Genomic DNA, 20,295 nt, shown 5'->3' with positions numbered 1-20,295 from the left:
TATAAGGGTCCCTCGTGCCAAAATGTTAGGTTGGTTTTGGTGCCCTGTCACACCACATACATTACTCATGAATAAAGCGAATATTAAGCAATGTACAAATTCCTACAGGGGGTGAAAAAAATCATCTCCCTAATAATTAATGCTACATAAATTTAGGGAAATCGCACTCCTCACTTTAATAAAAGTAAAGTATGGCCGGCACCACAGGATGATCTAAACTGTCCATTAGATGGGTCACAACCTAAACAGGTTGTGCCCCAAAACTTATTTCCAGAGGTTGATCCTAACACTCTACAGATTGGAGGGTTAGGATCAACCTATGGAAATGATTTTTGGGGCACAACCTATTTAGGCTGTGAGCCATCTAATGGACAGTTTGGATCAGCACACACTCTAACCTACCTGATAATGGTCGTAGGAGGTTCACCTATGTCTTTTTGCCACACATCCGTGTATAAAACTTGGTGCACTAGAAATGTGGGTAACACAAGGATAAAGGGTTGAACAAAGGAAGTGCCATGGAGCTAAGGGTAAGCATGGGTGATAGACAACAACTGTCTGAAAATTAATACACTAATACCTTTTATAAAAAAAAGTGGCTGTCTGCAATATTAATTATTACAGTTGGGCTGTAATTTTGCATGCAAATCGTCATTTAGTAAAACATATTTATTAACAAATAATGGTTTGCAAAGAGGATGTCATGCCCCATTTGCAAATACTGACAGGCTCTGTTTGGACATGAAATGGGAGCATTTTGTGCCTAAATTTAAATGAAAAATGGGCGTAAAATTTATTTTTACATCAAAAGAAACGGAGACTGAGAGTAAAGCAATCTTAGTTATTTTTGTAAGAATCTTAGAAGTGTAGGTGCTTCTTTCGAAATAATTCCAAAAAGAGTTTTTAAGGAAAAGTATCTTTGGACGAACATTACTCAGAGAAAAGGTAGCCTCAGACTTGGACACATTTTTAAGTGAATGCTATTTAGGCTGCATTTGTATAATGGGAATCAGAAATTGGACTCGATTCATTTCGTCCAGGGAAGGATTAGAATATGATACTTTCATGTACTTAGTGAAGTGGAGATGGTGGTGGTATTTTCTAGAGAGCTCTGGAGATTTCATTCATAGTGCTTTTCAATTTGATGTTTAAAAACTACTTCAGATTCATTCAGAATTCCACTTTTTTCACTTTCAGCTTGATTCAGAATTTAGATTCAGTTTCAGTTTCAACATCAGAAAGGATCACAAATCTATTGATTTCATCAGCCTCTTTCATTACCTGGATTTGGCTATCATCGAGCCTCTCAGTTAGCTCTAGAAACTTGTTGGGACTTGGAAGCACAAAGAGATAATAGCTCCAGAGATTAGTTGTCTCCCTGCAACATATAAATATTTTTGCAATTTAATCACCTACGAGGTTATGAGACCAATCAAAATCTTCAAATGTTTTCAATTAATAAACATTCAAGGTCACCCAATTTCAAACAATTGGATTCTGATAGCCTTTTGGGAGCTGTAACTGCATCTAACAGCGAATCAAAGAAGTGCAAAATAGTAGGGGAACATCATTATCAAAGCAAGGGAGAAACAAAATGTTACCCGTAACCCTAGAAGCAGTAGGATAAAAGAAAACCAAAAACTGTCAATAATCTTTGAATTTTTACTGTGCTCTGGAGAGGAGAGTTGCTGCAGTAAACAAAGCTCCTTTCTCAAAAGGCATGATCTCCACATGCCTGCATGAAACATAAGCACAAGCTTTTAACAATGATATACAGCATATTAAAATATGAAAAATTAGATGACCGTGAGCTGAAGTAACAAGCGCTGCTTTTTTATGGCTCTATTCATGTCTATTATGCTTAGTTACTACACTAATTATCCCATTCATGAAGATGCTTCCCAAGTAATGAGAAAATTAATCAATTAAGTGCCTTCTTCTGTGTCCCAGAAAGATTTCAAACAACATAAAAAGGTAAATTATTTTATTTTGATCTGTAAATAAGGGCAAAGAAAAGTACAAAAACCCCATTAAAGAGAGAATCACAGATGGTTGCTTCCAGTTAGACCGTGGTTTCTATTTCAAACCTGGTAGCAGGATAAAGGAAGCAACTATTTCTCCCCCCCCCCCCCCCTCCCCGCCCAAATCTCTGGGTAAAGCCCCTCAGCAGTGTGGTGAGGATCCTCAATGCACCATGGCAAGTACTGAGGGCTCCTGAAGACATGATGTTAATAGGAGAGAAGCCTGCCCAATATTAAGGTAGAGACTACAGTATGCCCCAATAATAGTAACATGTATTACAGCTTCCACTATCCCATTGTTTTATTAACCTTCTAAGACAAGACTTCTGAAATAATAAAAAGCCCACTCTTACGTGCAAAATTGTGAATGGGCGGTCATTGCCTAAATAGAAGAATTTGATTACCAAGGTGTTACATGGACAAAATACCAAACATGCAATACATCTTATGGAGGCCCCAATGTGCATGGTGTCATTGAGTCGTGTTTTTCACAAGGACTAATCACAACAGACATCTGCACGTAGGATCAGAGTTACACCAGCACTCATATCGTGCGCATTAACAGTTTGCATTGTACTCAATGCTTAACATCGCAAAGTAAATCAAGTTCCCAATTTCCTAAGCAATCATATTGTTTTTTTTTTTGAAGGGTAATCAATCATAGTGTTTGCTATAGGCATCCAAGGAAGTGAAGCAACTATTGATTGTCAACAAATCATAAGCTGTAAAAGACACCACTAAGAAGTGGACAATGGAAGTGTACTCAGATTCAAATGATGATGCATTTCTATAGTCATTTTTTTTTCTGCGCTGACCATTTTATAAGGCTAACATGCAAAGAACTTCATTTCTTGGGCATGGATTTGTAATGGCAAATTGATGAAGGATGAAACATAGCAAGGTTACAAAATCAAAAGATCAGCATTGAATAAAGGACACAACTGACGATGAAGTAGAGTGAATGAGATGGCATCATAGAACTAAAAACAATAATTAAATTAGATTGTTGCCAAACATAACCGCTATTCTGAACAATTGGCTACGCTGGAGGTTGAGAATCATTGAATCTACAAGGAAAGTTCCTGGTCTAACTAGCTTGGCAGGACTCACCAACGATGGAAGGCTGTGACGGTGCACCAACTTGCCAACCCTCTTCAAGGGGCTAAACTAGGAGCAGAATCCCAACGATGTGGTGCTCAAACTCATATTAGGAGAAATGCATCACATTAAAGATTGCAATTGGGCAGAACTGACAAAAGTTTAAGCAAGGCAACCAATCAAAGGATATGTATGCCACTATGACTGTCCTATGGAATTCCCATCTGCTGAAAGGATGAGTTGAAGGGCACAAATCGTGATGTTCAATTTCCTTGAAACCAATTGTGTGATGTCAACATGGGTCTTGATTCTGCTGGACCAATTCTAAAGACCAAATATGAGATCCAGTAAGAGTGGTCACAAATAGAGAAACAACTATTAGCCGTGTACAACTATCATTCTAGATGAGCTCAAGTCAATTTAGAAGTTTTGTGGATCCCCTTCCATTATGATTTTTAGGTTTATGATAATGCATGCGTAAAATGTGATTGACAGATGTAAGACATGGTCTCAGTGTTGAAAAAATTGGATTTTAAATGAAAGGATGTGAATACTAGAAACGGGTATCAAAATTTAGTATCTTAATGGGTTTTCAGTTGTAACTTGATATTTTCTCATCTAAAATTTCCAATTTACACTCTTAAATTTGTTTGAAAAATAATTACAATTTCCAATTTATCTTGATCAAGTCATAAAAACTGATACTGAAACCTGGTTCAAAAATGTTCATGTTATCAAGTTCGACTGAGTGGTGAAAATATCAAGTAGACAAGGAAGTCTTTAATCTTCTTTTGTGGGATCTCTCATATTGCATTCCTGTATAGTTGAAAGCTCTCAAACACCTAACTGCACTTTTCGTAAAGGTGAAACACAGTGGTTTCTGTTATGATATAGTAATCTCTATATCATAACAACCGAGGATCTTTCAAAACAAGCATAGTACATCATAGAAAGAGGCAGGTAGATAGATTTATTGAAAGCAAATGAACGCGGTTAGGAACACATATATAACAAAATAATGAAAATTTATCTTACCCGTTAGATCTTTGGAGATTCTGAAAAGCACAAATCATGTCCTTGCATATCTGCAGAAGATAACTGCTTTCAATGTTCATGTCAGAATCAGTTGTTTCTTTAGGACTGTATTGTAAGGATAGATAAGCCTGAAATAGAGTAATTATGGGGTTAGTTCTTTAATAAAATGTGAATGACAAAGAGTGGAATGATTTAACATGACAAAAATACAATTTCGGTGCCATCATACAACCATTTCAAAAGTTCATAAAAACCATAAAAGCAGACCTCAATGAAATTTATTGCCGTGCTTCATCGATTTAATAAGCATATCAACATTGAGCCTTAATTGCATGTGTAATGTGGTATAATTATTATGTAGGTACATAATTATATTTATATTAATTACATGTATAATGTGGCGCATGTATTACATATAAGTATTTGTATGAAATACAAGTGAAATGTGGTGCATGTATTACATATTTATATGAATTACATGTGGACCGTGGTATGTACTGAATTATTGACAGCACATGTCAATAGGTGTTTGATGTTATTAAACCATTATGGATAGCTGTCTTGCTTATGTGATGGTTCCTAAGTGTGTAATTGTGCTTATTTGAGCATTTCATAAAGTTTCATCTTAAAATTCTGTCATTGGCATATGTTTCCATATGTTCTTCGTGAATTTACAGGGTTTCTACTGAAAGTTCCAACTGAAACCAAAAGTTTCCATTTTCGTGGCAACCAAAACGGAAACCGGAATTTCAAACAATGCATTTGAATACCAGTCGAATATGTCCTAAAAGTAAGCAACCTCTCTCTCTCTCTCTCTCTCTCTCTCTCTCTCTCTCTCTCTCTCTCTCTCTCTATATATATATATATATATATATATATATATATATATATATATAATTGCGGTACGCATAATCATGCAGTCATGATTTGAGGCTCTCAAGATTAAGATTTCATTTGCATAAAATATTATTCGCTCAATATTGAAGTCTAATCAGAAGTAATTTGAGAACAATGACTTGGCAGCCAGTGGCTGATCAATTTGCATGTATATGAAACAATAATAACCAAATCTATCAAGTCCAAGTGCAGAGATCAATTACTAAATTATTAAAGTTATAACTCTTGAATGTGCCAATAACAATTTCCGACCTATTGCAACTTATCAGTTCAACAAAAAAATATCTGATTGGGAAAGAATGTGATTTATATTTAGCCCCCAGAGCTTAAAAGCCTTAAATATATAAAATGGAATGTGAGGGAAGGGAGCAGTTGGCTTCTGGCAACGAATCAGGATCTGTATCTCTTAAACTTAGGACACAGATAAGATTGGTGGAGAGCAGTTTGGCCATTTTGAACATTTAAGATCTTCAACCAACACTTATATCATGAGTTTTGTGGACATTTACATACTTGCATACGAGCTTGTCTGGTTGAGAAATACCTAGTTAATCCCACTTACGAGAGGCCTGATGTAGTTCAACATTTCCAAACTTCTGAAGGAACTGAAGATCCAAGGATGGAGCTCAAACATGCAACTAGGAGGGGTGGAGTTGTCATCATAAGGACAAGCGGGGAGGAGTTTGAGTCCCATGAAATTGGGGCCTGTCCATTATTTCCCTAGAAGCATTATTTGGGATTTTATTTTAAGTTGTTTGGTTAAGTTATATGACCACTTTCTTTTCTATCATTAGTTATAATTTAGTCAACTTAAGTGATAGGGCACATGCCTTTTAATTTTCTTTTAAGACAGGTAGGCTGGGCCCATCCAGCTTTAAGTTTGAGTGATTTATTTTCATTAGAAGTAGGATTAAAGTGGGAATTATTTTTACTTTTATTGGAATTAGGGTTTTAAAGTGGAAGTCGAGATAAAAGTTTTATAAAGAGAGTGTAAGCTAAGGTTTGGGACTGTTTTGAGAAGAATAAGAAGGGTTACTTTTTTAGTTTATTTTTTATTTTTTGCTTTGCTATTTTCTTGTAGAGTTCTGGAGAAAGAGATATCTAGGATTGAAGACTTGTTACTTGATCTCTGAAGGTCTTTGGAGAACTAACCTACGACTGTAGGATGGCTCTTTGTTTATCAATTTCCACGCGTGAAATTACTATTATCCATAAAAAGATTTTTTTTTTAAAAGATTAGTGACTATAATAGTTCTGCAATTTAATATTTGTGCGGTTTTATTCCAGAAATGGACTTGGTTTCTTTTTTGAAATGAAAAAAAAGAAGAACCACCACCAAGAAATGGACTTGGTTGTTGATGAAAATTATTGGACGACCAAAATTTCTAATTTTTAAGACTCTTGGTATTGTAATGTGCTTGGGGAATACAAACCAGAATTAAAATAAAAAAATGACAACAATAATTCGGTTCCGATTATAAAAAAATTACAGCTGTTATTAGTCCTCGATTTTGAAGCTTATCAAATTGTTTTACATCAAGGCCCTAATATTTTTGGAGATGTTTCCTCGCCTCGGGATCTTGGTTGTATATTCACTGCCATTCAGATAAGTAAACATTGAAATGTCACATTCCATCAATCCCATTGTGATTTCCAAGTCACATGTTCAGTTGTAACTATTCAATGATTTCTTAAAAAGTTAGGGAAGACATTTCATCTGCCATTTTTCTCATTGCGTGCGCAAACAATCTGGTTGGTATGGTTCACTGTTTAACTTTGAGAACCTTCTGAATCTGTTGCCCATTCTTCCCAAGCCCCAATACTTTTTTATTTGATAGGTGAGCTGGGATCTCACCCCTGACCTCAGGGTGAAAGAACATAATCTTTACCGAGTGAGCTAGAGGTTCAACCCCTTCCCATGCCCCAATATTGATCACTAGATTTCAAGGTTCGGATGGAAAATTCTTGGCCAAAATATCAGTATCAAATGCCAGCTACAGCTGAAGAGTCTACATTTTCCTTAGGTACAGAACTTGAGCATCCCCTCAGCATTCACGGTGCCTTTGTTTTCCTAGAGTGTATTTTGTTACATGACGCAGGATATATATATATATATATATATATATATATATATATATATATATAGGCCATCTATCTAACCACTATACATTTTCTAAACAAAAAATGCCCATATTCCAAGTATGTGCATACTCTATAGAGTCATAGAACAATGCTTTAAAAGATTGGGTGGGGTGGGGGGTAAGACTTCATTGTCCTCATATGTTTGTCCTGACATTGAAAGATTTGCATGAATTATCACATTTATTTGGATTGAAAGAATACTGACACTTGAGTATGGAATGGATTGTATATGAACTGACACATACTCCTTAAACCCAAAGATTTATGATAATAAAGTGAGTTTGGAACACTCCCTTGTTAATAATGTATGCCTAGTGCACAATTTTAGTTTTCCAACATCAGCAAAACCAAGGCTTCATATTCTCTTTCAAAGATCGGGGGAAAATCTGGCAGCACAATTAAATTTATTGAAGTGCCACTGCTAACCTAATATAAAATACCATGTAAAGCCTTGCACAGAAAGCAATTTCAAATTCAAAGACTTCTTACTATATCAAACCTATCTTTCCCCATCTCTGTTAATAAACCATGCAAATAATGTCATCATTGTCACCAGTAAACTACGGAAATAAAGGTTTATAAGGCATCAACAAACAGGGGACAAGTTAGAATGTTAAAAGTCAATACAGATAAAATTCAGTCTACAGAAAATAAACCAACTAAAAACCATATCTTTTTTTTATGGAAGAAGAACTAAAAACCATATCTTTTTTTTTTTTTTTGAAAATGAACTAAAAACCATATCTTCTTAGCTGCAATATTAAAATGTCATTTTAGTACATAACAAGCAACAGTAATCACCTTAAAAGCATGAGATAGAAGAACCTGAGCTACTTCAACACTCATTTTTCGGACTATGTTTTTTGTGCTTGTAGTATTTGAAAAGCACTTCAAGACACTCTCAAATGTTGCGTCGCCTAAAGAATTATCTGACTCTGACCTCCGAGTACGTACAGAAGGCTGCAATAAGAGAAAGCATGAAAATCATAATTCAATACAACATTTGAATACTCCTAAATAGGCACAAATTGGCAATATTTTCAAGACTAAGAGGGGAAGAGGAAGAGAATTAAGGAACACAAATGGATATAAATCCAAAAGAAGAGAGAGAGAGAGAGAGAGAGAGAGAGAGAGAGAGAGAGAGAGAGAGAGAGAGAGAGAGAGAGAGAGAGAGAGAGAGAGGGGGGGAGACGAGAGAATTAAGGAACGCACCAATTGTGTTCGTTAAAGAGAGACAAAGAGAGGGAGAAGATTAAGGAACACAAATGCATGTAATAGTCTAACATAAGTACTATTTATACTTGAGGAAAAAAGAGAGTGAGCAGTTTAATATATTATATAAGTTTTCTTTATGCATACTTTATGAAATGTGTTACTTGGTAGCAGCATGGTTTTAAATGTCCACTGAAACAAACATGACGACATGAAACGGTTGAAATGTTTCCGTTTCCATCCCTACCAAAACACATACCGGAATCGAAATGCACACTGAAACCAAAACCGTAAGTCTCAGAGTGGTATAAATATCTATATGAATTACTTGTAAACTTTGGTATTGTACCGAATTGTCAGATATGTGTGACAACACACGTCACTAGGTGTCCGATGCTAAACAATTATAAGTAGTTTTTTTCCCTTATGTGATGATTTTGGAATGCATATTTGTGCTTATTGTAGCACTTCCTGAAGTTTCAACTTAAATGTCCATTATTTGCATATGTTTCCACATATTTCCATGATTTTACAGGATTTGCATATGCTTAATGTCGAAATGTTTCCGTTTCCATCCCTACCAAAACACATACCGGAATCGAAATGCACACTGAAACCAAAACCGTAAGTCTCATAGTGTTATAAATATCTATATGAATTACTAGTGAAATTTGGTATTGTTCTGAATTGTCAGATATGCGTGACAACACACCAAAAAAATCAGTTTGTGGTTCACAAAAATTCTGCAGTCGCTAAGGTTTTAGGTTTTGCCATCCAGATAAATTGTTAGCATAGCATAAGAATTATGAAAGCAGATATTTTATCTGCATCAATTGGTATCAGAGCCTAGATGGCTCGTTGAGAGCTACCCAATTCTGTCTTGAGTGAAGAATCAATTTTTTTTTTTGGTAGGTATGCTAGGATTGAACCTCTGACCTCAAGGTTGAAGAACAAAGCCTTGACCATTGACCTAGAGGTTCAATCCCATGAGTGAAGAATCAACTGACAACAAGAAGAAGGGAGAGACAAGAGAAATAATTCGACAACAAGGGGAGACACACCATCAAGACATGAAAAAGATAAAGACCAACTTGTTTGAATAAACTTAATGCTTACTCAATTCCTACGCAATCAAGGGGTGCCAAATCTTCCGGGATATGGTGAAATCAATATCAGAGGAATAAAAGAGATAAAGCCTAGGAGAACGGGAGAATTGAAATTTTATCAAGGGGTGGCAGACTAAGTAGAAGAAAAATTCAAAGTCGATAATTTCTTAGTCATATTGGATCAATGTAATATAGAGAGATTCGCAACACCAGTAGTAGCTCTTTTCAAAACCGGTTGGATTACCAACTTACCAAAGGTTGTTGGCAATTGAAAATACGAACTCGGGGGCCGAGTTCTTTTCAAGAGCGAAGGCTGACGTAGTATATCCTCCTGTAAAGCATTGAAGACCCAAGGGTAGAATGATAGATCAATGCAAGTGCAAAAGAAATAGAATCTAAGCCCCATGAAATTGGGGACTACATCAGTACATCTTATTTCCATAGGACTTTCTTTTGTTTAAAGGTTTTATTTAGATGGTTAGCTAAGTGAATAAGGGCCCATTTCATTTATGTCATTAAGTTATAAGTTTAGTTAAGCGATATGACCCATGTCATGTCATTTATTTCTTAGAGTTATGAGTCATATAGACTTTATCTTTAAGTTACAGTTTACTTTGGTGGGGTCCATTAGTTATTGTTCACGTGAAACGTCACGTTTCTCGCTTTCAATACGCAATTCCCCAGTCTGGGGGCATTTCTGGAAACCTTGGTTCCAGACATGGCAACAACATGTCACTAGGTGTTCGATGTTGTTAAACACTTAAACACTTAAAATATTACGGATGGTTGTCTTGCTTATGTGAGGGTTTCTAAGAGTGCATTTATACTTATTCCAACATTTTCTGAAGTTCCATCTTAAGTTTTCCTTATTTGTCTAGGTCACCATATGCTTCCGAGATTTACAGAATTTCCATCAAAATTTCCAACCAAAACTGAAATGTTTCTGTTTCTATGTTGCCCGAAACTAATATCAAAACCGACACTGGAATCCATGTAAACAAGAGGCAGATCCTTCGCTCCTTAAGGTGCACCTGAAGGAAAGCCTTGAAGGCATTTGCTTCTCAACCAATCCAAAAGTATAGAATTAATTCTTTTGGTTTACTGTTTGGAATAACACAATTTTCGCGACTACTCTACAACCATTGAATGGCGACTAAATTCCATCACTTGCAAGTACTATCTTTCGTTGAGGCCAACCACTTGGATATGAATGTTATGGAGAAAGGGCACTACACTGCAGCAATAGGTCAAACCTTCTTTTTTTTGTGGGTGGGGGGTTTCTTTGCTTAATATATTTTTTTGTTGAATGGCACTTCTTTGTTTAAAACTCATCCACACCATTTCAATTATTGTCTCTTTTTGTGTTCTATAGAAAGGTTTTGAGAGCATTAAACTAATGTTGAAGGGAGATAAGATTTTGTGGTGGCACATATAATCTAAAGGATTTAGCATGGAATTATGTGCACGCTAATCAAGGACAACAACCTAAGGATATGTAAGTACTAAATTGTGCGGCCTGAATTGCATGGTCAATTCAACATCAATATGCCTCTAGCTATGATAAAAGCACCACAAACCAAACCTTGGGCAGATCTAAGTAGAAACGGTATCTTAAATCGGAATATAAATTCATTAAAAATATTGAAGAGGTGGCATACCTTCGCAACATACTTCGAAAAATACTGCAAAATTATTTCCAACTTCCACTTGGGTTCAGAGAAGGCCTACAAAACACACCAATCTCGATACAATAGGCAATGCAAAATTTCTATAACAGTACCATTTAGCTCTAAAATTAATATTTGTGCAAGCATAAAAAGAAAATCTGACCCATTGAGCTATCCATCAACAATGCAAAAAGTTGGTAACATTCACAATACAAACTATCAGAATTATTTAAGAAAAATAAAACAAATTACATCAGTACAAATGCTTGACTTCAATTCAAGGGGTCGGGCCCTCAAACTACCACGAAAGAACTTTGGTTATACATTCATCATTCAAATAAAGAAAATTAATTAAATATTTAGTTGATCATTGGACCATTTTTGGAACTAGCAACAATACTAGTCGAGCCTTTCTTGCAATACTCAACTCAACTCAACTAAGCTTTTGTCCCAAACTAGTTGGGGTCGGCTAATGAATCCTTCAGAAAATTTTCATGAAGAAGGTGAAAGGATCTACCCGGATCATCGAGCCTTTCTTGCAATTGCAACGGTATTAACATCTCAATAATGTAAAAAAAAACTTGCAAACATATGAGAGAGAGAGAGAGAGTAGATGAATTTTATAGAGACAAAAGAAAGAGAGAACCTTCACTATTAGTGGGGCTTTAATTATATTACATTTCATAAAGATGTACATCCCTAATCCCTTGCTTAAATAAAGATCTAAGTTGCATAAATTGCAAGGCTGGCATTAGTTGATATAACACACAATAAGACACGTGTATGCACCATACTAAAATTGTGTGACTTGCGTGTTATTTCTAACACTCCCACTCAAGCTGTGCGATGTCTTTGAACATGGTCATCTTGTCAAATAGATGGATATGATGATCACTTGTAAGACTTTTAGTGAAGATGTCGGCTACTTGGTTTTTGCTTGGAACAAATAGGGCAACTATCTCACCACCATCGACTCTCTCTTTCTACTATTTCTCTGGTAAACTAAAAGTCAATTTCCATGTGTTTCATTCTGACATGAATTACTAGGCTTTGCAATAATTTAATTGCACTTTGGCCATCACAATACAATTTTGCATGCCCTCTTAGAAGCATATGTATCTCTTAAAGAAGTTGCCTTAACCAAATCATCTTTGCAGTTGTTTCATTCTGGCATGAATTACTTGGCTTTGCAATAATTAAATTGCACTCTGGCCATCACTAATTCACAATACAATTTTGCATGCCCTCTTAGAAGCATGCATATCTCTTGGAGAAGTTGCCTTAACCAAATCATCTTTGTAGTAGTAGAAGTGATGCAGGACCATCTAGCACTGATATCAACTCTGATAGAGGATGATTGAAGGAATGACAAATACTTCGCTTTGACACCAAACTGAAATTTGATGAATCTATGGAATGAACGTTAGGGGTGAAAAGGATGGGTGAGAATTAGGATTTTTATCCAAAAATGTGATTAGATTCCACAAAAATTCTACTAGATTTAGGATGGATTTAGAAGGAAGTAGAAGTAAGCCGGGTCGGGAGGGCTTGAATTTATTCAAATGTTCTTCCACAGAGGGATTTGAAAAAAGAAAAAAAAAAGCTTTCTATGAATTTTGATGTTTCTTGGAAAGCCTCAACCGTTTGTATTTTAAGATTATCTGCTTGATAATCTTAAGCTTTTGCTTGTAGTTTCGGTAGAAAAAGCCCCTTTCTGCCAAGAAAAGAAGAATGGCAATATAAGAATTGGCTATCATTTTAAAAAAAATGACAATATAAAAAAGCCCTTCTCATTCTTCTACAATCGAAGAGTTGAGGATTGGAAGGAGCGATCTATCTTCTGCAAAATGGCAGACAACTGCCAAAAGTACAAGCAAACGGACACATAAATGTTGAAAATTGCACCAATGTGTGAAGCTCTAGAGCAAATAGAGAGAAGGAGAGATTTTAGGGAGAGATTTTCAAGAGTGTGTGTCTGTGTGTGTGTGTGTGTGTGTGTGTGTGTGTGTGTGTGTGAGAGAGAGAGAGAGAGAGAGAGAGAGAGAGGAGAGAGATGCTCAGAATCAAAGAATACACCACCTCATTGGGCGGTATCAAAATCCGCACCAAATTCCGACGAAATTCCGTTGGACGTTTACATTTAAGCTAGCAATTCCCAACCAAACACTAGAATCGACCGATAAAGAATCAAATACCGATTCTCATTGCCTATTTCGGCAATCCAAACACACCCTAAACAAAAACCTAAAACTATTGGACAAAATATACCCTATAATGACTTAGAATTCTCTCACTGCTTAAGATTTTTGTAATACATGTGGGGACAGCATCAGGAAGGGATTGACGCTTTCTCTAACATGTCTTTTCCCCAAAGGCTCCCCTAATTGTCTTCTCAACTCATGTTTTTTAGGTGACATACTCCCCTAATTGTCTCCCGGCACTTCTCCATGGCTATCATCCACCAGGGACCCCAAAGGCACAACCACCAACTTAACCCAAATCAGCAAGTGAACTGACCAAGAAAGCAACTTGGAGTTCCGAGACCCTCTAAAGGCACAAGCACCAGCTTAACCTAAATCAGCAAATTGAATAAGATAGTGCAAACTAATTTCAAAGAATTATTTTTTCTTCGATAAAATTTGATGGAACATCCATAAAATGGTTTAAACAATCGTTTCAGATACCTAAAAAACCAAAAAAAAAATTGAGGCCTTCCAAATGATATAGCCCTGATAAGGAAGACTTTATAGTGTATGGGAATGCCCTAAGCTAAATTGGATGACAAGAATACACTTAATATTACAAAACTTTAAAAAAAAATACACAATTTCAACCACGCAAGGAAACCTTATTAAATATGAACTCTCAACAATAATTACCTGGAGAAATGGAGAAAGAATATCTTTATCATAAGTGAGCTCATCTAGAATGATATCCACCAGCGGGGTTCTGCATCAAATTCTACTCTAGTAGTTAGGAAGATTATAATGTGTACGGACAAATCTTCAACAAATAAACAAAATTAGTCGAGTACCTGACACCATCAGCTCTAGAAGTATAACCTTTCATCTCTGCTTCCTTCTTCATTACGTCAAGCTCCATAATCTAGAAAGAGTCCATAACAAATGTAATTAGGTTTTAGGTAATCTGATGTTCCCAGACACATTCAAATAAGGACAATTACCAGATGAACCATACCAGCACCATAAATTTCTCCATAGCAATGTACATTTCCTTTTCTAGTTCAGTCACTGCAATTGCTAACGCAACATCACAGTCATTGGCAACTTTTGCAGAAGAATTTTGTCCATTCTTTGAACTATGAGGACTGAATTCAGCATGACCATGAGATCTATTAGATATAATGGAAAAGCAATCTTTGACTAAACTTTTGAAGTTTATCCGTCGTGACCCCTGCAAGTATATCAGGTGAAACAGATGAATGATGGTCCATTATTATGTCACCGGAAAAATTCAATCCATACTATCCACTGAAGAAAAAACAATCATGGATATTTTATGGAAGCAAATATGAAGGCTATACCAGAAGCAAGTGGAGCAAAGATTCCCTGAGAAGGGCCCAGTTCATGGTTTCTGTAATGCAACAGTGCAGAATACTTTAATCTGGGTAATAGCCTGAAGGTTAATTCGGAAATAATAAAACAGACAACACTGTAATATAAACAGCTTACCTTTATATGCAGTGAAGCGAGGTGAGAAATCTCCTTCAAGAACACTGACAAGATATTGGAACAACAACATGTCCCCCAGGGTCTGCAACAAAAATATGTAAAAAGACACTGGTGTTGTGGTTATTCGGCGAACAGCTGTAATAGGAAGCTCTTCCATTCAGGTTAATACCTCAGGGAAAAATATGGAAATTTAGTATATATGTTCTCATGGGTTCATATTCAACGGATGCTTTTCAACAAATAATGCAAAAAGTATGAAAAGATGAACATATTCACGTGACATAGGTCAATGATGCGTGAAAGTCATACAAGAATAAAGCATGATAGAGGATGATGGCAATAAAGAAAAGCAAGTACCTAATCAGCTTCTACCATTTAAGGCTCACTCAAATGTAATAGGGCCCCAGAAGCATGTGACAAAACATGGGCAAACAAAAAAAGGAAGTCATGGAAATTAAGAGTTTGAATGTTCACGGTGCGCCTTAGAAGAATTTGACATCGGAAGGTATTAGTTAATCAAAGAACTTGCAGACACAACAACATGGTACACCAGAGCCAAAGGAACACATGTTGAACTGCTCAGTCCATGCAATTCATCTCTACGGCGTGGACAACCAATTTTGACTGTGCTGTGGGCATTATGACAAATAATACTAATGATGGTCAATGCACTGGCAGGGTGATTTACATCACCAAGAGAAATTGGTCGACCTTAATCAACCAGGTCAATCGCTTAAACTAGAGCAACACTTATATGTGAGGTTGTGGTAGCAGACCCAACCTTTTCGCAAGGAATACATAAGGTGATGCGATGATCACATGATCCCTACAGACATAACACTTCAGCAAGAGAGAGAGAGAGAGAGAGAGAGAGAGAGAGATTTATTAAGTTTTTTAGGGTCGAGTAAAATAGAGAAACCTATATTATGTAAGAAACAAGTTGTTGTTGAAACCAATGTTTAGAAACTCAAACCTAAAGCATGGACTCTCCCAGGCCACAAGGAGATGAACGTGTTTTTCAGTTACCAACCCAAGTTTTTCATTGACGTGATAAAGGTTTCTGAGTTTTTTATTGACTTACTTTAATCAAAACCAGTCGAATCAACTGTGCCAATGATTGACCAGGTAAGGTCTCAAAAAACAAGTTTGAAAACTTGAGAATCAGACACTGGATGAGCCCTAGCAAGATTACCTTGACACAACTGACATGCATCTTAGAGGCGTAGGGATTTATCTCATATTAGTTATAGCAGCTTATGACATTCCCAAGGAAGCTTCATTGAACCTACAAACTCAAGCCTGCGGCACAAAGCCTCATCCAATTGAATTATGGGATCAACCACTGAGAACCTTCTTGCACTAGATTCAATGAAATTACCACCGAAAAAAAAGTTAGCAAGCAGTTATGTAGAACTTCTTGCAATGGAATATTTAGTGAATCAATATACTAACCTTCTTTTCCAAGAGCCGGGAATCCATTTCACCCACTGCTTGAGCAATGTCTTGTGTTAAGAGAAAAAACCTCTGAAAATGAAAGGATCTTATTTAAGTGAAAATTCAATAAAGAATACATTCATTATATTAGACCGACAAACATATTAAATGCTTAGTTCTCAAAAATGAAGTAAGAAAATGGCATACAAAAATGGGTCCTAACAAATCAAAGGGTTACTGAAATTCTCTAGACAGCATCATCTCTTCCTTCTCATTTTTTTTTTTTTTGGGGAAGGAAAGCTGGGGTTTGCCAGACACCTACTAGATTTACTCCATAAGATGAGAATTACAATCTAGAGTATTCAGCTCCATTATAATCATTAAGCAGAATAAGAAAGAGATCATGAGGAATAGGGTCTAAAACAATGTTTATGTCGTAGTTTTAAAACTCCCCTGCATCATCTTGGACTCCCCCGAGTTGACTCCCTTTTACCTTGGCTGCGTTCCGCATTTTGCCGCGTATTCCGTGTTTCGCCCTATAGAGTCAATAAGAACTCCTTTGACTTTCCCGAATTATGACCGCGCCAACCGAGTACTCAACTGCGTCGTGCTAAGTCGACTAGGATTTTCTTCAGCGCGTTTGAGTCTTTTGACCTGCATCTGTGTTTTGAAACACTGCTTGGCCTTTCATTGGCTTCACAATGGGGCTGTCCTATATTTCTTTGTAGTGGAACCATTGGTTCCTTTAGTAGTTTTTCGTATTTTATCCGTTTTCCTCTTATAATACAATGCCTATTCATTTATCTGGAAAAAAAAACGCTACGCTTTTCATTATGCTAAATAGTGAGAATTAAAGGCGGCAATCACACATAAAGTAAACAAACTCACATTGGAATCAATGGGGTCACATGAATCTCCGGATTTCCCCCCCTCACAACGGGCATTTTCTGAGCCGAAAACAAATGGTGACCACGCCTACAGATAAACAGAACCTACATAGTCTCAATCATTGTTCATCCACAGAGAATAGCAATAATAAATGCATAAATAAAAGAAAAATTGACAATGTATCTGCCAAAATAAGCCACGAGCAATAACAATACAGAATGAAGAACAACCAAAAACGGAATAGAGATTATAGGCACTACCTCTTGAACCACCACAAGTTCAACAGCTGGATGGGCTAAATGCACTCGAGGATAATGCTTCATAAAGAAAAAGAAAATGAGAGAAGGAGAGAGAGAGAGAGAGAGAGAGATCAATAATAGTCATTGATCACATGCTTTTCAAAAAAACTAGAAAGAAAAGAAGCAGGAAATTAATTACCTTGTCTAATTCAAGCAGTAGTTGATAACTTGCCATCATCAATTCCAAAGATGTATCATCCTTAAGGATCTGGAAAATCGCCTCGAACATTTTACTTTCCCACCAATTTCACACAAAAAATCAGTCAGCAAAGTGAGGTAGAAGATGAACTAAGCCAGTATGCGATTCAGAAATAATCAAACGAAAAGGAAACCAGAAATTAGAACAATTTTTTTTTTAAAACCCTAGATAGAGAGAGAGAGAGAGAGAGAGAGAGAGAGAGAGAGAGAGAGAGAGAGAGAGTTACGAGGTGGGAGCGATTCCTCTTTCGGAAATGATGGTAGAAGCACGGACAGCCTCCAAGAAAGAGAATCCTGTGATTTGAATTGAGAGAGAAGAAATGATATGAATAAAAATCAGAAAGGAAGGAAGGAGAGAGAGAGAAGGAAATTTGGAAGAATACTGTCGTCTTGGATGTCTCGAGCGTCCTTAACTCCTGAGGCGTCGAGAATCGCCATGCTGTTCTCTTCAATTCCTCGGTTGTTTCTTCTAGGGTTAGACATTTCCCTCTTCTGCAACTCCAAAAAGAGAGAGAGGTTTTAATGAACCGAAAACCCTAATTGCCTTATTCTTAGATGCAGAAAACTCTGGGAAGAGGTTTTTAAAGAACAAGCGAACCACAGCGCGGGATGACATTTTGGTCGAAAATAATAGGGAGCTGATTTTTTCACCCCCTCTGTAGGATTATGCGCCCCCCTCTGTAGGATAATCCTACAGGGCGGGTTGAAAAAATCATCTCCGAAAATAAAATAAAAATTCCGTTGCCGGGACTTGAACCCGGGTCTCTCGGGTGAGAGCCGAGTATCCTAACCAACTAGACTACAACGGAGTGGCTATACTTTCCCAAAGATGTAATTATATATTTAATATTTATAACATATGGTAGAGATAGAAACAACATAATTCAACGTTTAGGAACATTCAATCAGCTAACATTTTGACTATTTACTTGACCGATGTTCTTTGTTTTGTTTTGCAACCACGTTAAAACCCTACCATAGAGGGGGGAAAATAGGATCAGAAGGGGGATGGTCTATTTTGGGTTCGAGCCAAAACATACTAAAAAAAGGAAAGAAAAATAAACATTTTGACCATGACACTTCTATAATATGTACTAGGGTTGGACATGGTTCCGGGTAAAACCGAATAACCAAACCGAACCGGGTGCTTCGGTTCAGTTCTGAGTGGAGCCGGTTCGGTTCTGGTACCCAAATCTGGGAACAGGTGGCAATCGGTTCGGTTCTGGGTTAGGGGACATGGAACCGAGAACCGAACCTAACCGAAAAAATACCATACGATTACAATTATGTATTTACATGTGTCATTTAAAATCAGTGAAATGCCAAAAAAGAGGGGGGTCTTGATATCATTATTGAGGCCACGAATTTGTTAATGGTTGGTCTCTTTACTGGTTAGAAATACAAACCTGTTACAATTCTATAGCCAATGACATGGTTGGTCTCTTTTAATAGGACTAAGTGTTTAGTATGACTGTATTTCAGGTTGGTTTAAAAAACCACGCATTTTTTTTACTGTTACAAACCCATAACTGAACCAGAATCGGTTGGTTCTAGTTCGGTTCGGTTCGGTTCCAGGACCAATCGGTTCGGTTCTGGTTCTAGCAATTGAGAACCGACATAGGTGGTTCGGTTCTGGTTTTACCCCAGAACCGAACCGAACCATGTCCAACCCTAATATGTACATCAATGAACAATTAATTACTATAGCCAATTCAAAATTAGTAATAAGTCATTAAGATATATCCCCTGTGGTGCAAGTAATCATACTTTTTGGATGCATTGGAATGATTTAAAAAAAAAAAAAAAAAAAAAAAAAAAAAAAAAAAAAAAACCTTAAAAATGAGTTTCCTCGTGTCTGGATAAGTTATTTTCAATTGAATTTTACTTATATTTTAGGAAGATTACAAACCTCTCTGACTAGGATTTTTTTCCATTGAATAGCTTTTTTCTCATAGAATGTCTATCCTTATATCCAAATCACTCTCGAGGGTATGTTAGGATGCATAAGATCCAAGTAGCCATTAATGGCATGTCAGCCAAGCAATGTTTAGGGCATGTTCTGCAATCATTCTTAAGGTGAGTTTTCCTATTTTTTAGGCACCTATAATGAGATGTGCAATAAAAAAGAAGAAAATCCCGTTCGGCAAACTCAACCCACCAAGCTCGTTTATATATTATCCTATTTTTTAGCCCTTAATTGATGAGATTCTATGGAGCAACTCAGATAGTCGCTTCCTAGATTCTCATCTACCCGTTCCCACTTGATTCTATGGGAAAGAATGAGAATGGTTGCAATTGCCCAAAATATCAGAACTTTTTTATTTCCTAGTTGTCATGTGCTTGTCATCTGAGCTTTCTTGGTATGAGAATACCGCAGAAGCTCTTGAAAATGGAAGTGTTTTTCAAGGAATCTGTGAGAATGCAAATAAGACAAAATTACCTAAATTATCTTATCTTCTACGGTTATTTTGTTGATTTCTTATTTCTCGAGTACCTTCCCTTTGTATCATAAATTATAATGCAAACGATGGCTGTCATCTTAGGTGTTGGTTAGTAGTTCATATATAAATTGTTTGAAAGTTTATTTACTGTTGATATTTAAACTC

The 20,295-nt window shown here is 36.5% G+C and overlaps 1 protein-coding gene and 1 non-coding gene across 4 annotated transcripts; both read right to left on the bottom strand.

Moving 5' to 3' along the window:
- Nucleotides 1-1,118: 1,118 nt before the first annotated feature.
- Nucleotides 1,119-18,272, bottom strand: SNI1 (negative regulator of systemic acquired resistance (SNI1)). 3 transcript variants are annotated; one of them, XR_013240225.1, is made up of 16 exons: nucleotides 18,073-18,271; nucleotides 17,917-17,983; nucleotides 17,631-17,724; nucleotides 17,453-17,509; nucleotides 17,193-17,279; nucleotides 16,323-16,394; nucleotides 14,871-14,952; nucleotides 14,723-14,772; nucleotides 14,377-14,592; nucleotides 14,213-14,283; nucleotides 14,058-14,127; nucleotides 11,170-11,235; nucleotides 7,995-8,153; nucleotides 4,155-4,282; nucleotides 1,602-1,735; nucleotides 1,119-1,378 (listed from the first exon to the last, which is right to left on the bottom strand). XR_013240225.1 is itself a non-coding variant. In XM_077373242.1 (15 exons), the coding sequence occupies exons 1-15, from the start codon at nucleotides 18,170-18,172 to the stop codon at nucleotides 1,663-1,665; spliced, it is 1,392 nt and encodes a 463-aa protein (XP_077229357.1). In that variant the 5' UTR covers nucleotides 18,173-18,272; the 3' UTR covers nucleotides 1,436-1,662. The 3 variants fall into 3 exon arrangements, 1 of the variants encoding a protein (XP_077229357.1); XM_077373242.1 differs by lacking the exon at nucleotides 1,119-1,378 and having other exon boundaries at nucleotides 1,436-1,735; nucleotides 18,073-18,272; XR_013240226.1 differs by lacking the exons at nucleotides 17,193-17,279; nucleotides 17,453-17,509; nucleotides 17,631-17,724; nucleotides 17,917-17,983; nucleotides 18,073-18,271 and adding an exon at nucleotides 16,798-17,096.
- A 153-nt stretch (nucleotides 18,273-18,425) lies between these two features.
- TRNAE-CUC (transfer RNA glutamic acid (anticodon CUC)) lies at nucleotides 18,426-18,498 on the bottom strand. The gene has a single exon. It is a non-coding gene; the product is annotated as a tRNA-Glu (tRNA).
- Between the last annotated feature and the right edge of the window lie 1,797 nt (nucleotides 18,499-20,295).

This window comes from Tasmannia lanceolata, unplaced genomic scaffold (genome assembly GCF_043159265.1).
Source record: "Tasmannia lanceolata isolate RefF3 unplaced genomic scaffold, GAP_Taslan_0.1 ptg000037l, whole genome shotgun sequence".
Classification (NCBI taxonomy): Eukaryota; Viridiplantae; Streptophyta; class Magnoliopsida; order Canellales; family Winteraceae; genus Tasmannia; species Tasmannia lanceolata.
Note: the sequence above shows the minus strand (reverse complement) of the source record. Positions and strands in the feature narration are given on the sequence as shown.

Excerpts from the sequence above, each read along its gene's own strand:
- SNI1 (XM_077373242.1), bottom strand. The coding sequence starts at position 18,172 with ATGTCTAACCCTAGAAGAAACAACCGAGGAATTGAAGAGAACAGCATG. Across the intron at positions 16,395-17,192 it reads GTGACCCCATTGATTCCAAT|AGGTTTTTTCTCTTAACACA; the intron begins GTGAGTTTGTTT and ends TTTCATTTTCAG. Across the intron at positions 4,283-7,994 it reads TTCTATCTCATGCTTTTAAG|GCTTATCTATCCTTACAATA; the intron begins GTGATTACTGTT and ends ACTCTATTTCAG.